Consider the following 18,339-nt stretch of genomic DNA (forward strand, 5'->3'; position numbering starts at 1 on the left):
AATTGGAGAATCTGTTGGAGAGAAGTATAGTGCACAAAACTAGATGCATGCAGAACAGACAGAATGCAATTCAATTCCATACGCATTTACTGGGGGCTGCTATATGCAAAGCACACCACAGAGGAAAACATAAGTAAGATAGTTCTGGTCTTCAAAGATCTGAAAACCGAGTTCAGACAAAAAGTCGAATTCAGACACAAATAATAATTCAATCCTGAAATCTGGTATCACAATGTAAGTACACAAATTGTCACGGAAGTTCAAAGAAGGTAGGTAATAGGTCAGGAAGAACATAAAAAACTTTACGAAAACAATAGTATTTGAATCTGAAGGTGGATAAGGTTTTAATTGGTGGTGGTAGAAAGACAGGGCCTGCCAGCTGGAAAGTATCAGAAAGTCTGATTGATTTTACCTTCTATCTCTGGGTCTGTTTATCTCCAGACCCACCACCTTGGTCCACGCCATCACCATCTCTCACCTGGATTACTGCAGCAACCTTCCAAATGCTTCCCTGCCTTCAATTTTGTCCCTTTCTATCATTCTTAAGTCTGCAGCAGTGAGTTTTCTAAAATTCAAATCTGGTAATGTTCAAAGCACTTTCAGGGTTTCCCATTTCCTTCACTCCTTACCATGGCATACTCTGTCTCCCATGATCCAGCTTTTGCTCATCTCTCCAGCCCACCTTTCCCCCTCAACCACTCACACCTCACGCCCTACTAAACTTCTCTAGGTCCCCTGTGTTCTCACACTCCAGGGACCTTCAACAAGTAATCCTCTCTGCCTACCATCTTTGCCTTGCTAACTCCTTCTCATCGTTTTTGTCTCAGCTGAGATATCATTTCTACTGGGAAATAATTTATTTATCTCTCAAACGTGGATTAAGTGTCAACAGAGTGTGCTCGAAGGACTCCGACCCAGACTTACATAAATATGAATATATGCAAGTTAAGGATTGGATTAACACAGAGGCATGTGGTGTGGGAAAAGCTTCCACCCTTCCCTAGGCTAATTAATGAAAGAAATCGAAGTGAACATGTATCTTACAGAATTGAAGAAAGCTAACCAGGTGCATGGAATGTGGGAGGTAGCTAGCATGTAGGAGGGTAAAGGATAACTTTAATAAATTTGGGCCAGCCAGGAGGGAATGAACAGGACGAATCATGCTCCTTTGAAGAAAATGAGAGAAAGATCACTTCTCAGCCTTTTGCCTAAGATCAAGGGAAGAATGAAAGAAAGGGTAGAAAATGTTCAAAGAAGACAGCCAGAGAAAACAAGGTGGAGAGCACCTTGTGTTCCACAAATCATAAAGCTGGTTATGAAAAGCAGTAGTAAACAACAGGGTTCTGAAGAAAGGAACAACACATATTTTGAGAAAAGGAATAATAGCACTGAACACAAAGGATAAAGACCTGGGAAGGGAAAGCGGGGGAAAGGGAAAGACTTGGATAGAAACCTGGGTTGGGGCAGCTGGTATCCAGCAGTGTAGCCTCTTGAAGGAAGCAACACAGAGAGAGGGAATGGTAACAGAAATCTTCCCCTAACTGGTAGAGACCACATATGAATACAGAAAGAAAACACAAAAGGATTCTGAAATTTATTGACTTGGGCTTCCCACTTAGCTAGCTTTCTTTTCTTTCCTTCCTTCCCTTCCTCCCTCCCGTCCTTTCTTATTTATTTATTTATTTATTTATTTATTTATTTATTGAGATGGTGTCTTGCTATGCTGACCAGGCTGGTTTCAAACTCCTGGTCTCAAGCAATCCTTCCATCTCAGCCTCCCAAAGTGCTGGGATTATAGGCATGAGCCACCGTGCCCAGCCTTTATTTTTATTTTTATTATTTATTTATTTGAGACAGAGTTTTGCTCTTGTCGCCCAGGCTGGAATGCGATGGCACAATCTCAGCTCACTCCAACCTTTGTCTCCTGGGTTCAAGCAATTCTCCAGCCTTGCCTCCTGGGTAGCTGGGATTACAGGCATGCACCACCACAGCCGGCAAATTTTGTATTTTTAGTACAGACAGGGTCTCACTATCTCACCATGTTGGCCAGGCTGGTCTTGAACTCCTGACCTCAGGTGATCCACCCACCTCAGCCTTCCAAAGCGCTGGGATTACAGGCATGAGCCACTGACCCCAGCTAGGAATAATTTTCTTTCTTTCTTTTTTTGGAGACAGGGTCTCACTCTGTCGCCAAGGCTGGAGTGCAGTGCTGGCCTTTATTTTTAATATGGAAAGAAGTCAGGGCCTGTGGTCCATTATGAGTCTCTTACTTACCTGTAACATCCTCCTTCTTTCCTAGAAGCCAAAATTCATCCACCACTGCCAGCACCTCAATAACATCTCCCACGAAGAGCGGCAGTTCTTCTGACACGCTAGGGCAGAAGTCAAAAATGGCTCGAACCACTGAGCCGGCCTCCATGTTTTATAACCTGGAAAGAAAGATCAAGAGAAACAGAAAACATCAATATTTAAGACACTGCAATATAGATCTATTTCTTGGGAATGATAAAGCTTAAGATATAAATATTCTTAAAATGAAGCCAAAGCTAAGCAAATAAGTTAGTACTTCCTATTTTATTTTTGAGACAGGGTCTCACTCCCATCGCCCAGGCTGGAGTGCAGTGGAGCAATCACGGCTCACTGCAGCCTCGACTTCCGGGGCTCAGGTGATCCTCCCAGCTCAGTTTCCCAAGAAGTTTGGGCTAGAGGCATGTGCCACCATGTCCAGCTAATTTTTGTATTTTTACTAGAGGCAGGGTTTCACCATGTTGCCCAGGCTGGTCTCAAACTCCTGGGCTCAAGCAATCTGCCCACCTTGGCCTCCCAAAGTACTGGGATTACAGGCATGCTCCACTGTGCCTGGCCTCATATTTTAAAATATCAAAGTTATTTCTCATTTCTTTTTCCTTTTCTTTTGCAGGGGGGACAAGGTCTCGCTCTATCACTCAGGCTGGAGTGCAATGGTGTGATCATAGCTCACTGCAGCCTCCAGCTCCTGGGCTCAGGTGATCTTCCTACCTCAGCTTTCTGAGTAGCTGGAACTACAGGCGCACAACACTGTGTCTGGCTTTTTTTTTTTTTTTTTTTTTGAGATGAAAACTCGTTGCATGTTCCACGCTGGAGTGCAGTGGCACAATCTCAGCTCACTGCCACTTCCGCCTCCTGGGTTCAAGTGATTCTCGAGGCTCAGCCTCCCAAGTAGGTGGGACTACAGGCATGCACCACCACGCCCAGCAAATTTTTGTATTTTTAGTAGAGACGGGGTTTTGCCATGTTGGCCAGGCTCATCTCAAACTCCTGGCCTCAAGTGATCCGCCCATCTCAGCCTCCCAAAGTGCTGGGATTACAGGCGTGAGCCACCATGCCCGGCCTGTTTTTTTTTTTTTTGTAGAGATGAGATCTCACTAGGCTAGTGTTGAACTCCTGGCTTCAGTGATCCTCCTGTTTCGGCCTCCCAAAGTGTTGGGATTCCAGGCATGAGACACCACACCTGGTCTAATTTAAAAATAATAATTTCCTCATATATTTTTCATTTGGCCCTCAAAGGAGTTCAGGAATTACGGAAAAAAAAAAAAAAAACCTAGACCTCACAGTGATAGAAAAGATTCAAGTCAGCAAGTGTAGGATTTTCAGAATGCCTGAAGAGGACAGTAAGGAAATTAACATTTTTAAAGCACCAGACAACATGGTAATTTTATTTTATTTTATTTTATTTTATTTTTTTATTTTTTTATTTTTTTGAGACGGAGTCTCGCTCTGTCACCCAGGCTGGAGTGCAGTGGCTGGATCTCAGCTCACTGCAAGCTCTGCCTCCCGGGTTCACGCCATTCTCCTGCCTCAGCCTCCCGAGTAGCTGGGACTACAGGCGCCCGCCACCTCGCCCGGCTAAGTTTTTGTATTTTTAGTAGAGACGGGGTTTCACTGTGTTAGCCAGGATGGTCTCGATCTCCTGACCTCGTGATCCGCCCGTCTCGGCCTCCCAAAGTGCTGGGATTACAGGCTTGAGCCACCGCGCCCGGCCGCAACATGGTAATTTTAAAATACAATACTTTAAAAAGCAGGGATTTTAAATATGGCATTCCCCATAATGATCTTAAAGATTAGGATACTAAGGCTCAGTATAGTTAGAAAACATTGTTTGTCCAAGATCACAGCACTCACAGCAGCAGGGCCGGGACTTAAACTGAGGGCATTCTGGTTCCTACCTACTGAGACTATCTGCAAACAAATGTACCACAACCTGAAGAACAGCAGCAGGACCATGCCTCAAAGGCCTAGATGGAAAACCTATTGGGGGCTGGCGCAGTGGCTCGCACCTGTAATCCCAGCACTTTGGGAGGCCGAGGTGGGCAGATCACCTGAGGAGTTTTGAGACCAGCCTGGACAACATGGTGAAACCCCGTCTCTACTAACAATACAAAAATCAGTCAGGCGCAGTGGTGGGTGCCTATAATCCCAGCTACTTGGGAGGCTGAGGCAGGAGAATCACTTGAACCCGGGAGGCAGAGGTTGCAGTGAGCCGAGATCACGCCATTACATTCCAGCCTGGGCGACGAAGTAACACTCCGTCTCAGAGAAGGAAAAAGGAAAAGGAAAGGGAAAACCTACTGAATGGCTCATGTCTGTAATCCTAGCACTTTGGGAGACAGAGGCTGGAGGATCAATTGCAGTCAGGAGTTCAAGACCAGCCTAGGCAACACAGCAAGACTTCGTCTCTATTTTATTTTTTAAAAAAGTTAGAAAAGTAAAAATCTGTAAGAAAGGACTATGTAGATGGCACCTCCAGATAAGATTTAGCATCCTATGCCAGATCAAGTATGTGCTCTCAGTTCACAGAAGTTAGTGCCCCAACCCCGGAGAGAATCCTTGTACTGTTACGGTGTCTGTGCTGTAACAGGACGATGTGTCCACTACCTTGATGCATGTGGCTGGGGAACCGAAGTATGTACTGAAGCAGCAGAAAGACAGGACATAAGTAGTGGACATCTATCCACCTGTAGACAATCAGCCTTGATGACAGCTACATTTCTCCCTAGGTCTCTTAAAAGAACAGCTGAAGATCACCAGAGTACCCAGGCCTGAAATCTATTTTTTTCTTTTCTTTTCTTTTTAGAGATGGGGTCTTGCTCTGTTGCCCAGGCTGGAGTGCAATCATAGCTCACTGCAGCCTTGAGCTCCTGGGCTCAAGTGATCCTCCTGCCTCAGCCTCCCAAGTACAAGTCTATTTTTCTTTAATCAGCTCAAGTACTTATTTGGTCTTGGTAGAGATGAATGAGGACTCTAACTTCCATCTCACACAAAACCATCATCACATCAAAAAGCATGAAGTGCCTAATTACAAAAAAAGAAAAGATGGTGGTAGCTCTGTTAATTTTATTTATTTATGAGACCGGGTCTTACTCTGAGGCCCAGGCCGGAGTGCAATGGCTCACTGCAGCCTTGATATCCCGGGCTCAAGCAATCTTCCCACCTCAGCCTCCTGGGTACCTATGGCTACAGGTACGCATAACCATGCGCAGATAATATTTTTGTATTTTTTTGTAGAGACAGGGTTTTACTATGTTGCCCAGGCTGGTCTCAAACTCCTGGGCCACCCACCTTGACCTCCCAAAGTGCTAGGGTTACAGGCAGAAGCCACCATACCTGACGTCTGTTAATTTACAATCCAGCAAGGTGCGGTGGCTCACGCCTGTAACCCCAGCACTTTGGGGAGGCCAATGCAGGTGGATCACCTGAGGTTGGGAGTTTGAGACCAGCCTGACCAACATGGAGAAACCCGGTCTCTACTAAAAATACAAAGTTAGCCGGACGTGGTGGCATATGCCTGTAATCCCAGCTACTCCGGAGGCTGAGGCAGGAGAATCACTTGAACCCAGGAGGCAGAGGTACGGTGAGCCAAAATCGCACTATCGCACTCCAGCCTGGGCAACAAGAGCAAAACTATGTCTCAAAAAAAAAATTACATCCAAGAAAACACTGATGTGGATAAACATATTAGGCATATAATAAATCATTGAGTATATTAATATGGAGTACCTAGAAGATGTTAATAAATCATGCTACACAATCAAACATTACGTATTTAATTTTTACTGTCAAGCAAAGGTAGGTTATCTTTGTGTTACTTATTACAGACTTTTTGTCTATAACATGACTTGAGTCCACAGTGGAAAAGAGAAGTGGTAAGTGGGTATTTCCCACAGATGCTACTCACACATTTTTTCTAAGTATTACCAAAAAAAAAAATCTAATTATAATTACATGCTGAGGAGGCAGCATATACGAATATAAAGCACTAGGCTTCTGGAGTCAGAGAAACCCAGGTCCACAGCCCAGCTCCACTATTTATTAGCGATTTCACCTTGGACATTGTACTTAAACTCTCTGGGCTTCAGTTTCCTCATCCAGAAAAATGGAGATAATCATACTTTCATAATAATCATCAAGACTATTAAAGTTATAACAGTGCCTAACATTCATTGAGTACTTCCTAGGTACATGCATTGTACCACATACTTCCCTGAGTCCTCGCAAGGACCCTATTATATGTTATTGGTTCCCATGTGGCAGGTGGGGACACAGGATCAGAGAGATGATAGCTGTCCAAGGTCACATAGTAAGTCAGAGGTGTAATGGGAAACCAAATCTGTCTGTCTTCAGAGCCTTAACCAGTATGCTAACAGTGTGAAGGCACCTAGGTCAGGGCTGGTATAGTAGCTGCTCAATAAATGTTAGTCATTATTACAATGCATCATTTCCATAATCAACTGCAAGCTCAAATTTGTGTCACTGCTATAGCATTTCCAGAGAATGTGCTATTTCAAACATATAAACACTACAGAGCTTACCATTTCAACATGTCAAAACCTGGTTAACTTTGATTGTTTAAAAATAGACACACTCCAGACTTCCCTGACTTTTTTATTAGAAGAACTTGAACATGATTTACTCTTTGGCTGATGGGTCCAAGTTCATTATTAAGACTACACATTACTGTATTAAGCTGTGATACACAATATCAGCACTGTCTATCTTTCAGGCCTTTCTCTTTCAATGTCAGCTTACCCTCTGCTCTCCTCCATCAACTTTTCCACCCCCTTGCTACATTGCTGCTTATGATCTGCTACGGAGGGGAGACCACATACACACTACCAAAATTATATATAGTTCCCAGATAAATAAAAGTAAACAAGCTCTAAATGTGAGGCTAACAAACTCTGCTGTGGTGGGAAAGGACACGTGTTCATGGTAGAGGTTTTTCAACAGTTATTTTTATGTGCACTGAGGCCCCTTTCTTACTTTCTGGCTGTCTTCCAGAGGACTGAAGTTGCCAGATGTCAGATTTCCACATATGGGTGGTGTCCTAAGTATTTTTTTTTCTTAATAAAAACACATAATGTCTTGCAAACTTCTTAGCCATCTAGATGGTTATATGTTATCAAAACAATTCCTTAACCTTGGGCCAATGTAGATACTATTTTTCTCCTTATACCACATTTTCTCAAATTTCATCTATCAGACTAAATATATCTAATTATCTAAAATATCAAGTAAAGAATTAGCATAAGCCCCATATGATTACTTAGAGAACTACCCTATTACACAAAGGGAGTAACACTTGTAATCTGAAAGAGTTAAAGCTTCTCCCAGAGAACCTTTCACTCTACCAGAAAATGACTCAGAAGCAGAGGAGAATCTGGCTCAATAGACACTTTTACTGACTGGCCTCCTACTCCACTGGAATGAGTGCGTAATCGCTGAGGAGCACACACCCCAGAAGGGTACTGAAGTCACGGCCTCGCTAAATGACATGATTCATGTGTGAGACCCAAAAGTATGTATAATATGATGAATCTCGTCTGTTTTCTCTGCCCTGTATATACTATGAAAAGCAGCTACTCTTATTCATGCCAGAGCCATTTTAGAAGCCTGAGCATATATTTTGAAACAATCATAAATGGCTTCTATAAGCTGTTCCACCAACTCCAGATGGAAGTTGAAATCAGAGGAAATCAACTGCAGAGGAAATCAGAACACAGATGGGCTTGAGAGAACACCGAGGAAACTACTGCCTAGATGGCATGATTTCAGGGACAGCAGAAAAATTTGCTATGAAAACACCATCTTCTTCCCTTTCTGGTGAATGCCTGTCTTTCCACCTTTAGAGAATGCCTGTCTTTCCACCTTTAGAGAATGCCTGTCTTTCCACCTTTTTTTTTATGCTACTCTGAGAAGGAAATATAGTCTATAGCCTTCTTGGAATTTATCATGATCGTAGAGCTCTTGTATTTTGGAGCACAAAGATTAGTGTCCTCAGAACATGTTTTGGGAATTGGTGGGGACTAAACTAAGCTTCTTGGGTGCAGGGACTGTAATTTATCTCCCATACAACACCTAGAAGGTTCCTGGACACATCATTGGAGCAAAGCTGAATTAACAGGTAACTGCCAAAGGCTTTAGTCCATAGAAAGTGTTAAAATATGCTTGAGGCACAAAAAAAATCACTGCAGATTTGAGTCTTTTCCCCACCCCGCAATGAATGGGTAAGACTGAATGAGTGTCTCCTTTTGAGATTACTGCTCAGGCTTTATTTTTTTCCCAGTTGGGCAGACACTTGGTGATAGGAGTTGAATTGCTTAGGACAATAGAGGAGACTCTAAATGCTACTGTCTGCCACCAACAGGATTAGAGAGTAAATACTTAAGAGTGTTGGGTAAAGGGTCATCAAATGATTCATTTACCCAGTCACGCCAAATTTTTAGTTTGCATAGGGCTTTGGTTGATGCCATTTGGCTTGATAAATATTTGTTGAATGTATGAATTATAGAAAATAGGAAGACGTGTAAATTCTTATCCAACTGTGTTATATATAAAAATTGACATTTTAGAAAGATTAATCAGGTTTACTGCCATTTTAGTGGGGAGAACAGAGCTGCAATTCTGTTAAAATTCCTTGTATTTTAATTTGTAATTCCTTGGCCAGTAGGAATTTGTACTGTATTTTGTTTTGTATTTTAATTTGTAATTAAATTTGTATTTAATTGTATTTAATTTGTATTTAATTTGTATTTAATTGTATTTAATTTGTATTTAATTTGTAATTCCTTGTATCTTAATTTGTAATTCCTTGTATTTTAATTTGTAATTCCTTGGCCAGTAGGAATTTGTAATTCCTTGGCCAGTAGGGAGAGGAAAAAGATACTTAAAAAAACAAAACAAAACAAAAAACTGCTGGCTGGGCGTGGTGGCTCACACCTGTAATCCCAGCACTTTGGGAGGCCGACCAGGGCAGAGCACCTGAGTTGAGGAGTTCAAGACAAGCGTGGGCAACATGGCAAAACCTCACCTCTACAAAGAAATTAGCCAGGTGTGGTGGTACACGCCTGTAATCCCAGATATTCAGGAGGCTGAGGTGGGAGGATCACCTGAGCCTGGGAGGCAGAGGTTGGAGTGAGCCAAGATCACGCCACTGCACTTTAGCCTAGGTGACAGAGACCCTGTCTCAAAAAAGAAAAAAACCAACAACAAAAAAAACTGTAAACAAAATATTGGACTCTAGTTAAGATATATATGTCGAAGTTTGGTGGGAAATGTTTGTGGTTTATTTTGAAGTGCATCAAAATAAAAAATATATATATATTTGAAATGCTTCCAAAAAATAACACAAATTGATAAATGAATAAAGGGATAGATAATATGTGGTAAAGTAAGTGCAGTAAGATGTTAATACTAGAATCTAGGTGGTGGGTGTAAAATTCTTTCAACCTTGCTGTTTGAAAATTTTCATAGTAAAATGTTGGAGAAACAGAAAAATGGAAGTCTAGAGGATGTTGAAGGAAGAACCAATGAGGTTTAAGAAAAGTGATGTTTGCCATAAAAAGAACGTGGGCATGGGAATTGAACAGGCCTGAATTTGGGTTCTGGTTTAGCTATTCATCAGCTAAAGAGATTGAGTAAATTGCTCAGTGGTGGTGCTGGGTTTTGAACCCAGGCACCCTGGCTTTGGAGACTTGCTGTCTACCTTGCGGAGTCATGAGGATTTAAGCTCCTAGATCAGTGTCTGATACTTGGTGGATAATCATACAGTAGCTATTGTTCTTAGTGTACCATCTGCCATAGAGGATGAAGAAGTCCCAGATATTAATGCTTGACCTGGAAGAGTTTTATGACATTTCTATGGCACTGTTGGCAGTGCCATACATAGATAGACAAGCTGGAAGGTAAAACTATTTGTAGGGAAGAGATGTAGTTGTAGATAAGTAGAACTTGAGATTTTGATATGAATAGTTTCATATATTGTGACAGGTTGGATTATTGGAAAAACGTTTTTGAAAGATAAGAATAAAAAAATAGTTTCATATATTTTCTCAAACTTCAACAAATCATCTGTTCACCAAAAGTCTGAGAATATTTTATGTGCCAGGCACAGCTGTAGACCAGTAAACAAAACAAATCTCTTCCTTTACACAGTTTACATTCTAAAAGGGTTTGTAGAATTTTCTTTCCAAAGATATTTATAAAGTATATTAAAGACTGAGACAATTTAGCAAGAATCCTTTTCAATCCGGCATTTCTGAATGTGTCTGGCCACAGCACGCCGTTTTCAGGCCCCACTTCAGATTTGTGTAACCTTGTCCCACCCTGCTTGTCATTCATAAATAGTACTCCGGGCAGTCTCATCCAAATGAAATGTCTCAGCTCCCATAAGGCACTTCCTGCTCAGAACTTGTTTTTTGGTTTACTGCTGTTTATTTCTTCCATGGTCAGTCCCACATATTTAAGAACTTTCCACATCTGGAGTACTTCCTCCAAATGATGCCACCTCTCCTGCTCAGGTCCACTCATTTGCCATGTCTTAAGTCCTGCGACCCTTGCTCTTACATCATCCATCTTGCAGATTTGTGAGACATCGGAATGGACACGTAAAAGTTAAAAGCCATGAGAGTAAATGTATCAGTGAAAACATATTCAGAAATAAAATAAAATTAACAATGTAGGGCCAGGTGCAGTGGCTCATGCCTGTAATCTCAGCACTTTGGGAGGCCAAAGCAGGGCAGATCATCTGAGGTCAGGAGTTCAAGACCAGCCTGGCCAACGTGGCGAAACCCCATCTCTACTAAGAATACAAAAAAATTAGCCAAGTGTAGTGATGCATGCCTACAATCCCAGCTACTCAAGAGGCTGAGGCAGGAGAATCGTTTGAACCCAGAAGGCGGCGGTTGCAGTGAGCCAAGATTGTGCCACTGCATTCCAGCCTGGGCAACAGAGTAAGACTCTGTCTCTAAAAAAAAAAATTACAATATGTATCACTGTAAAGTGCTACAACACAGAAGAGCCTTAAAGACATTAAGCTGAGGCTGGCCTCAGTGGCTCATGCCTGTAATCTCAGCACGCTGGGAAACCAAGAGGGGAGGATCATCACTTGAGCCCAGGTGAGACCCTAACACTACAAAAAATTAAAATTAAAAAAAACAAATTAGCTAGGCACAGGGGCAGGTGCCTATAGTCTCAGCTATTTGGGAAGCTGGGGTGGGAGGCTTGCCTGAGCCCAGGAGATTGAGGCTGTGATTGTGCCACTGCATTCTAGCCTGAGCCGCAGAGTAAGACCCTGTCTTAAAAAAAAAAAGATATTAAGCTAAGTGAAATCTGCCAGACACAGAAGGACAAATACTGCGTGAATAAGGTACACAGAGTGGTCAAGTTCATAGAGATTAAAAGCTGAATGGTGGTTGCCAGGGGGTAGGGGCGATAAGAGGAGATAGGGAGTTAGTATTTAATGGGTACAGCGTTTCAGTTTAGGAAGATAAAAAAAGTTCTGGATATGAATGGTAGTAATGGTTGCAAAGCAATGTGAATTACTTAATGCCACAAAACTGTACACTTAAAAATGGTTAAAATGGTAAATTTTATGGTATGTACACTTACCACAATAAAAAAAAAAGTTTTAGGTATGTCCTAAAATGTGAATGTGAAAGAAGGCCTGGAGGACTCAGTAATGTTTATTTATTTATTTATTTATTTATTTTGAGACGGAGTCTCGCTCTGTCGCCCAGGCTGGAGTGCAGTGGCCGGATCTCAGCTCACTGCAAGCTCCGCCTCCCGGGTTCGGGCCATTCTCCTGTCTCAGCCTCCTGAGTAGCTGGGACTACAGGCGCCCACCACCTCGCCCGGCTAGTTTTTTGTATTTTTTAGTAGAGACGGGGTTTCACCGTGTTAGCCAGGATGGTCTCGATCTCCTGACCTAGTGATCCGCCCGTCTCGGCCTCCCAAAGTGCTGGGATTACAGGCTTGAGCCACCGCGCCCGGCCAATGTTTATTTTTTGAGATAGAGTCTAGCTCTGTTGCCCAGACTGGAGTGTAGTGGCTTGATCTTGGCTTACTGCAACGTCCACCTCCTGGGCTCAAGCAACTCTCATGCCTCAGCCTCCTGAGTAGCTGGGATTACAGGTATGCGCCACCACACCCAGCTAATTTTTGTATTTCTAGTAGAGATGGGGTTTCACCTTGTTGGCCAGGCTGGTCTGGAACTCCTGGCCTCAAGTGATCTGCCCGCCTTGGCCTCTCAAAGAGCTGGGAATACAGATGTGAGCCACCATGCCTGGCCAGCAATTTTTATTAAGCAACATATCTTCAAGTCTGGACATACTTCATTAAAAATCTCCTGAGATCACAAACTATAAACTTTTACCCTGATAGACACTGATATCAAACAGTTTAATAAGTAATTTCTAATGTGGCCTTTGGAATCAAGGTCTGAACTTGGCACAGATTGAGGATACTGAAAATCTGCCCTTTCAGGTCTGCCCCAGCCTGCCCTGTGTTCCTGGAGGCTGGCACACCAGAATTGAACAAGACCTCCCCTCTCTCTGACTTTCAGTTGGGTTCAGCCAATGGGTGGCACTGGCAGGAGGTCTGAAGGCAAAGGGACAGTGAGGTTGTGATATTTACTCCCCTGGCTCTCTCCCTGCTGGGCTGTGAGTTGGCTGCATTGTTCTATTAAATGCCACAGCTACCATATGAAGACCTCAAAACAGCTTTCTCTTGCGTCAGGTAACCATCCCATCCCCCGCCCCTTCAGAATCAAGGTGGCTCTCCAGCTAGCCTTGACATATAGTACAATCCTTTGTTATTTTCCCTAAGCTTCTCCATTCTGCTTTAAGTTGGACCTCTTCCAATTACCCAATTTGAGTGTGTGTTCTGTTTTCTGCTGGGCCCCTGAGTGATACATGCCCAAACGGATGATTTGGATTTATGAGAACAACATGGGGATGGGCTGGGCGCAGTGGCTCACACCTATAATCCCAGCACTTTGGGAGGCCGAGGAGAGTGGATTGCTTGAGCCCAGGAGCTCCAGAACAGCCTGGGCAACATGGTGAAATCTTGTCTCTACAAAAATACAAAAATTAGCTGAGTGTGGTGGTGCATGCCTGTAGTCCCAGCTACTGGGGAGGCTGAGGTGGGAGGATAACTTGAGCCCAGGAAGTCGAGGCTGCAATGAGCCTAGATCGTGCTACTGCAATCCAGCCTGGGCAACAAAGTGAGACCCTGTCTCAAAAAAAATAAAAAATAAAAAATAAAATAAAATAAAGAATTCAGCAAAGTGTATAGAAAACTATAAAAATAGTTCCCTAAATCCACCATTCTAAACCCAGGTGAGAGATAAGCACTGGAGACATACATTTTGAAGGCTTAAAAAAATTTAGAAAAATATTAATGCCTGGGTTCTCTGTACTCCTCCAAATGAGTCAGTATATTCTTTCAAAAAGCACTGGTGAGGCTGGGCACGGTGGCTCACGTCTGTAATCCCAGCACTTTGGGAGGCCAAGACAGGCAGATCCCTTGGGCCCAGGAATTCGAGTCCAGACTGGGCAACATGGCAAAACCCTGTCTCTACAAAAATATAAAAATCAGCTGGACGCGGTGGTGAACGCCTATGGTCGCAGCTACTCAGGGCGGGGGTATGGGGGAGCAGCTCTGCGTTGGCATTGCTTGAACCTGGAAAGTGCAGGCTGCAGCAAGCTGAGATCACACTATTGCACTCCAGCCTGGGCAACAGAGCGAGACCCTGACTTAAAAAAAAAAAAAAAAAAAAAAGCACTGGTGATGCCTTCTGCATATTTCCTAATATTGCCAATCCATAATGTGAATTCAAATTCTGGGGTCCCAGAACAAAATTTCTGAAGGGGTTTGCTTAACTGAAAGACAAAAGACAGCTGTCTCTCCTTTCTTGCTTACTCTACCAGGGGAGCCTGCCTACCTGGGAAGAGCTGGGAAAGAGATTCCCTTTCTGTAGGGGCTGTCCAGCGGAGGTTCCTTCAAAAGAATACGCTTCCATGAGTATCCTTACGTTTTGGAACTGCTTTCCAGAAAACATTATCTTTTGGGAACGAGAAGTCCCAGCAATGAGAAGGAATATCTAACCTTAAAAGCAACTGCACATCTGTCTTGTCCTTGACAATACAAGAGCTCATACAAGACAATACGAAAGCTAAATGAGTAATTTTTTCCCTTCGCATGAAAGGACGAGAGGTGTCAGAAAATGAAGTCTAAATCTGCTTCAGGAAGGAAGGAAATGAGAGGAGCTAGGAAAACAGCACTTCCTCCTACGGTTTATGTCCCTGGAGTTCACTCTGGACAGAAGGTCAGCAGTCACAGCCAGGTTCCTCGGAGATTCCTCAGATAACTAGCAACAGATGAGGGAAAAGCAGGACCCCTCTTGGCCGCGGCATACCCACATGGCTGAGAAGCACAGCCTGGGCCATCTGCTCTTCCACAGCGGCCTCCTACCCTGCGTGCCCCCAGGACCGCGGCACTGACTCACCACACGACTCTGGTTCCACAGGTTACAGAATGTCGAACTGGAAGAACAAATGAAAACCCTGCGCTGGCTTAGGTGAGCTGACCAGAGAAACTAGGGTAGGAAAGTAAAGGAATCTGCTGTCCTATACTGTCTGAAACTATTTATACTGTAACACTTTGCTGATTTCAAACTTGTCCCAAGTTGGAAGGCAACAACTCCAGATGGAACAGGATACACGTCAGAGTTTCCACCAATCGTGGAAGGCCGCCTCAGTCCTTCTCAGGATTTACACTGAACAACCCTTGTCTAAACCACCCAAACACTTCTATAATTTTTTTGTTGTTGTTGTTTTACAAAAGACAGAATTTAAAATAAGAAAGCTTCAGGATTGACTCTCACAGGACGGTAGTTTTAACTAATTTACAGTTTCTACACCACCCATATTAAACTGCTGTTTTCCTCCCCTTTTTAGCTCTTTTTTTAAAAAAATTGCTTCTATATCTCTACATCAGTTTTGTCTTTTTAATGGAACTGCACTGGTGGAGGGAGGTCCCAAGATTAATATTTCAGGACCTACAAAGTTTGAGGAAATATACATTCAAGAAATATTTTCAAATGGGTTAACCTAGGAGTTCCTAAGTATCCTCTCAGATTCACATTTCTTAAGTCATGCATGAATCTCAATTATGGGTGGAAATTTAAGAACCACTGACTCATAACTAAATAAATTGGACATGTCAGAGCTAAGTAGCTGAGCAACATATTAAAATTAACAGCTCCACTAAGTTGTAGATGTAATATACATGATAGCAGTTGCAGACCTGCAGATTAAGGTGAAACTACAAAGTGAAACTTTAGGGTGTGGCTATAGATAACAAAGAACACAATAAACATGTAAAAACAGGCAGTTTTTAAGACAGTTTCCAGGAGACACTAAGAAAATGTATTAACCCAGTGTTCCAAGTTATGAGGATAAATGTTAGTGAGATCTGCAAGGCAGGCATCTTGTTTCTTTTTCTTATCCGTTTCAAGGATAAACTTGTGTTTCTGCCACAGAAGATTTAAAAAGACATGAGGAATTTCTCTACCTTTCAACCTATTTTTTTTTTAACATAAGGTCTCACTCCGTTGCCCAGGCTAGATTGCAGTGATGATCACGGCTCACGGCAGCCTTGACCTCCCAGGCTAAGGTGATCCTCCCACCTTAGCCTCAACAGTAGCTGGAACTACAGGCATGTGCCACCACACCCAGATAATTAATTTACAAATTTTTTTCTTTTTTTTTTTGTACAGACAGGATTTCGCCATGTTGCCCAGGCTGGTCTTGAACTCGTGAGTTCCAGCAATCCTCCAGCCTCAGCTTCTCAAAGTGCTGGGATTACAAGCATGAGCCACTGTGCCTGGTCTCAACCTATTTTAAGGTATAAAATATTCTTGATATTTTGGAAGAAGGAATCAGGAAAGGAATTCAGAAAACTGAAGATTCTGGGGAAGAAAAATTGGGAGGAAACAAACTGTCCAATTGGAGTTAAAAATAGCTAACATCATTAGCAGGGTAGGTGATTTTAGATCATTTTAAGGAGTACCAACGTTTGAGCACCATGGAAAACCAGGGACGAGCAGCTTTACACAAACAACAAAAACTGCAGTATTACTTGCCTTTTATAGAAACTACAGCCACTATACTTGAAAATAAAATGTATATATGAAATCTTCTGATAGTTTCAAGATGAACCAGAGAATATGCCACAACACAGCAAACCCAATGAATGGTTGATTCTTTAGATGGTGTCAAAAGAAATCAATGTCCTTTTTTTGAGTCAGGGTCTCGCTTAGTCACCCAGGGGAGACTGCCTACCTGGGAAGAGCTGGGAAAGGGGTTCCCTTTTTGTAAGGGCTGTCAGATGGAGGTTCCTTCAAAAGAAATGCTTCCACGAGCATCCTTATGTCTTGGAACTGAACTCTCCAGTCAACATTACCTTTTGTGAATGAGAATCCATTTAAAAAATCTCAAGTCCCAGCAATGAGAAGGAATACCTAACCTTAAAAGCGACTGCACATTTCTCGTCCTTGGCAATACAAGAGCTCATACAAAACAATGTGAAGGCTAAATGAATAATTTCTTCTCTTTGCATGAAAGGATGAGCAGTGTCAGAAAGTGAAGTCTGGAGCACAGTGACGCAATCTGGCTCACTACCACCTCTGCCTCCGGCGCTCAAGCGATCCTCCTGCCTCAGCCTCCCATGTAGCTGGGACCACAGGCATGCACCACCATGCCTGGCTAATTTTTTCTATTTGTTGTAGAGACAGGTTTCATCACGTTAGCCAGGTGGGTCTCGAACTCCTGAGCTCAAGCAATCTGCCTGCCTTGGCCTCTTGAAGTGCTGGAATTACAGGTGTGAGCCACTGCGCCTGGCCTCTCAATGTCCTAGATGTTCAAGCCTTTTTTCCTTCTCTAAGACACATAGGATACACACCTTTCTTCTCCATTCAAGAAAGCGAATGGGAATGTTCACGAGTAAAGCTAATGCTATTTCATGGAAAATCTTGACCCACATTAATTTATTAAAGTTCTGATTTAAAATTTTAGTTCTCAGCCAGGCGCGGTGGTGTATGCCTATAATTCCCCATCTCTGAAAAAAAAAATTGAGTTCAGAGACTAACAACATTTCCGTGATATGTTCTGGTAAAGGACAGCTGTCCCCACAAAAGCAAGGGAGAATTTATTTGGTGGGAAATGTGCCAGAATGATTCCAATTACTTTAAGCTGAATTTTGAAAAAGAGAAAAGAAAAAGTACAAAGCCCCAGATATAAAACCGCAAGGCGTGAGCCGACATCGTGCCACTGCACTCCAGTCTGGGTGACAGAGCGAGACTCCGTCTCAAAAAAAAAAAAAAAAAAAAAACTGCAAGGCAGGATAATATCTAACGAAGAAAAAGGAAAACAAACTGCAAGTGAGCTTGAAACAATACTCAGAGGTTAGGATATCCATACAGTACATCAAGGCCCAGAGTATGAGCAACAAAGTGAGCCTGAAATTATAATACAACAAACTAAAAACAGTCTATGACTCTTGAGGTATGTTAGAACTCATCCCAAAATTCAACAGTGGGAAGGTTCACTTCATGTAAAAGAAATCTCTAAGGCCAGGCACGTGGCTCACACCTATAATCCCAGCACTTTGGGAGGACGAGGCAGGTGGATCACGAGGTCAGGAGACCAAGACCACCCTGGCTAACACGGTGAAACCCCGCCTCTACTAAAAATACAAAAAAAATTAGCCAGGTGTGGTGGCGGGTGCCTGTAATCCCAGCTACTCGGGACGCTGAGGCAGGAGAATGGCGTGAACCCGGGAGGCGGAGCTTGCAGTGAGCTGAGATGCACCACTGCACTCCAGCCTGGGCGACAGAGCGAGACTCCGTCTCAAAAAAAAAAAAAAAAAAACAAAAGGAAATCTCTAACAGGAGATGGGGGGCAATAATATGTTATGTAAAGAAAATAAGACCAGGCAGGGTGGCTCATGCTTGTAATCCCACCA

At 42.9% G+C, this 18,339-nt stretch overlaps 1 protein-coding gene and 1 long non-coding RNA gene across 8 annotated transcripts in view; one reads left to right on the forward strand and one right to left on the reverse strand.

Annotated features, from left to right (window-relative positions):
- The window catches only part of DNMBP (dynamin binding protein), a 122,058-nt gene that overhangs the window by 81,766 nt on the left and 21,953 nt on the right, over positions 1–18,339 (reverse strand). For 5 of the 7 annotated variants that reach the window (XR_013398249.1, XM_077947199.1, XM_077947200.1 and 2 more), the window contains exon 2: positions 2,275–2,429. Coding sequence is in view for 5 of the 7 variants with exons in the window: in XM_077947199.1 (XP_077803325.1) it covers positions 2,275–2,419 (145 nt within the window). In the remaining 2 variants the exon portion in view is untranslated. Of the gene's footprint in view, positions 1–2,274; positions 2,430–14,821; positions 15,041–18,339 lie in introns of those variants that run through there. The other 2 variants (XM_077947201.1, XM_077947197.1) reach the window with 1 other exon arrangement.
- LOC144331256 (uncharacterized) lies at positions 12,913–17,384 on the forward strand. Its single transcript, XR_013398264.1, has 2 exons — positions 12,913–13,050; positions 14,244–17,384. It is a non-coding gene; the product is annotated as an uncharacterized LOC144331256 (long non-coding RNA).

This window comes from Macaca mulatta, chromosome 9 (genome assembly GCF_049350105.2).
Source record: "Macaca mulatta isolate MMU2019108-1 chromosome 9, T2T-MMU8v2.0, whole genome shotgun sequence".
Taxonomy (NCBI): domain Eukaryota; kingdom Metazoa; phylum Chordata; class Mammalia; order Primates; family Cercopithecidae; genus Macaca; species Macaca mulatta.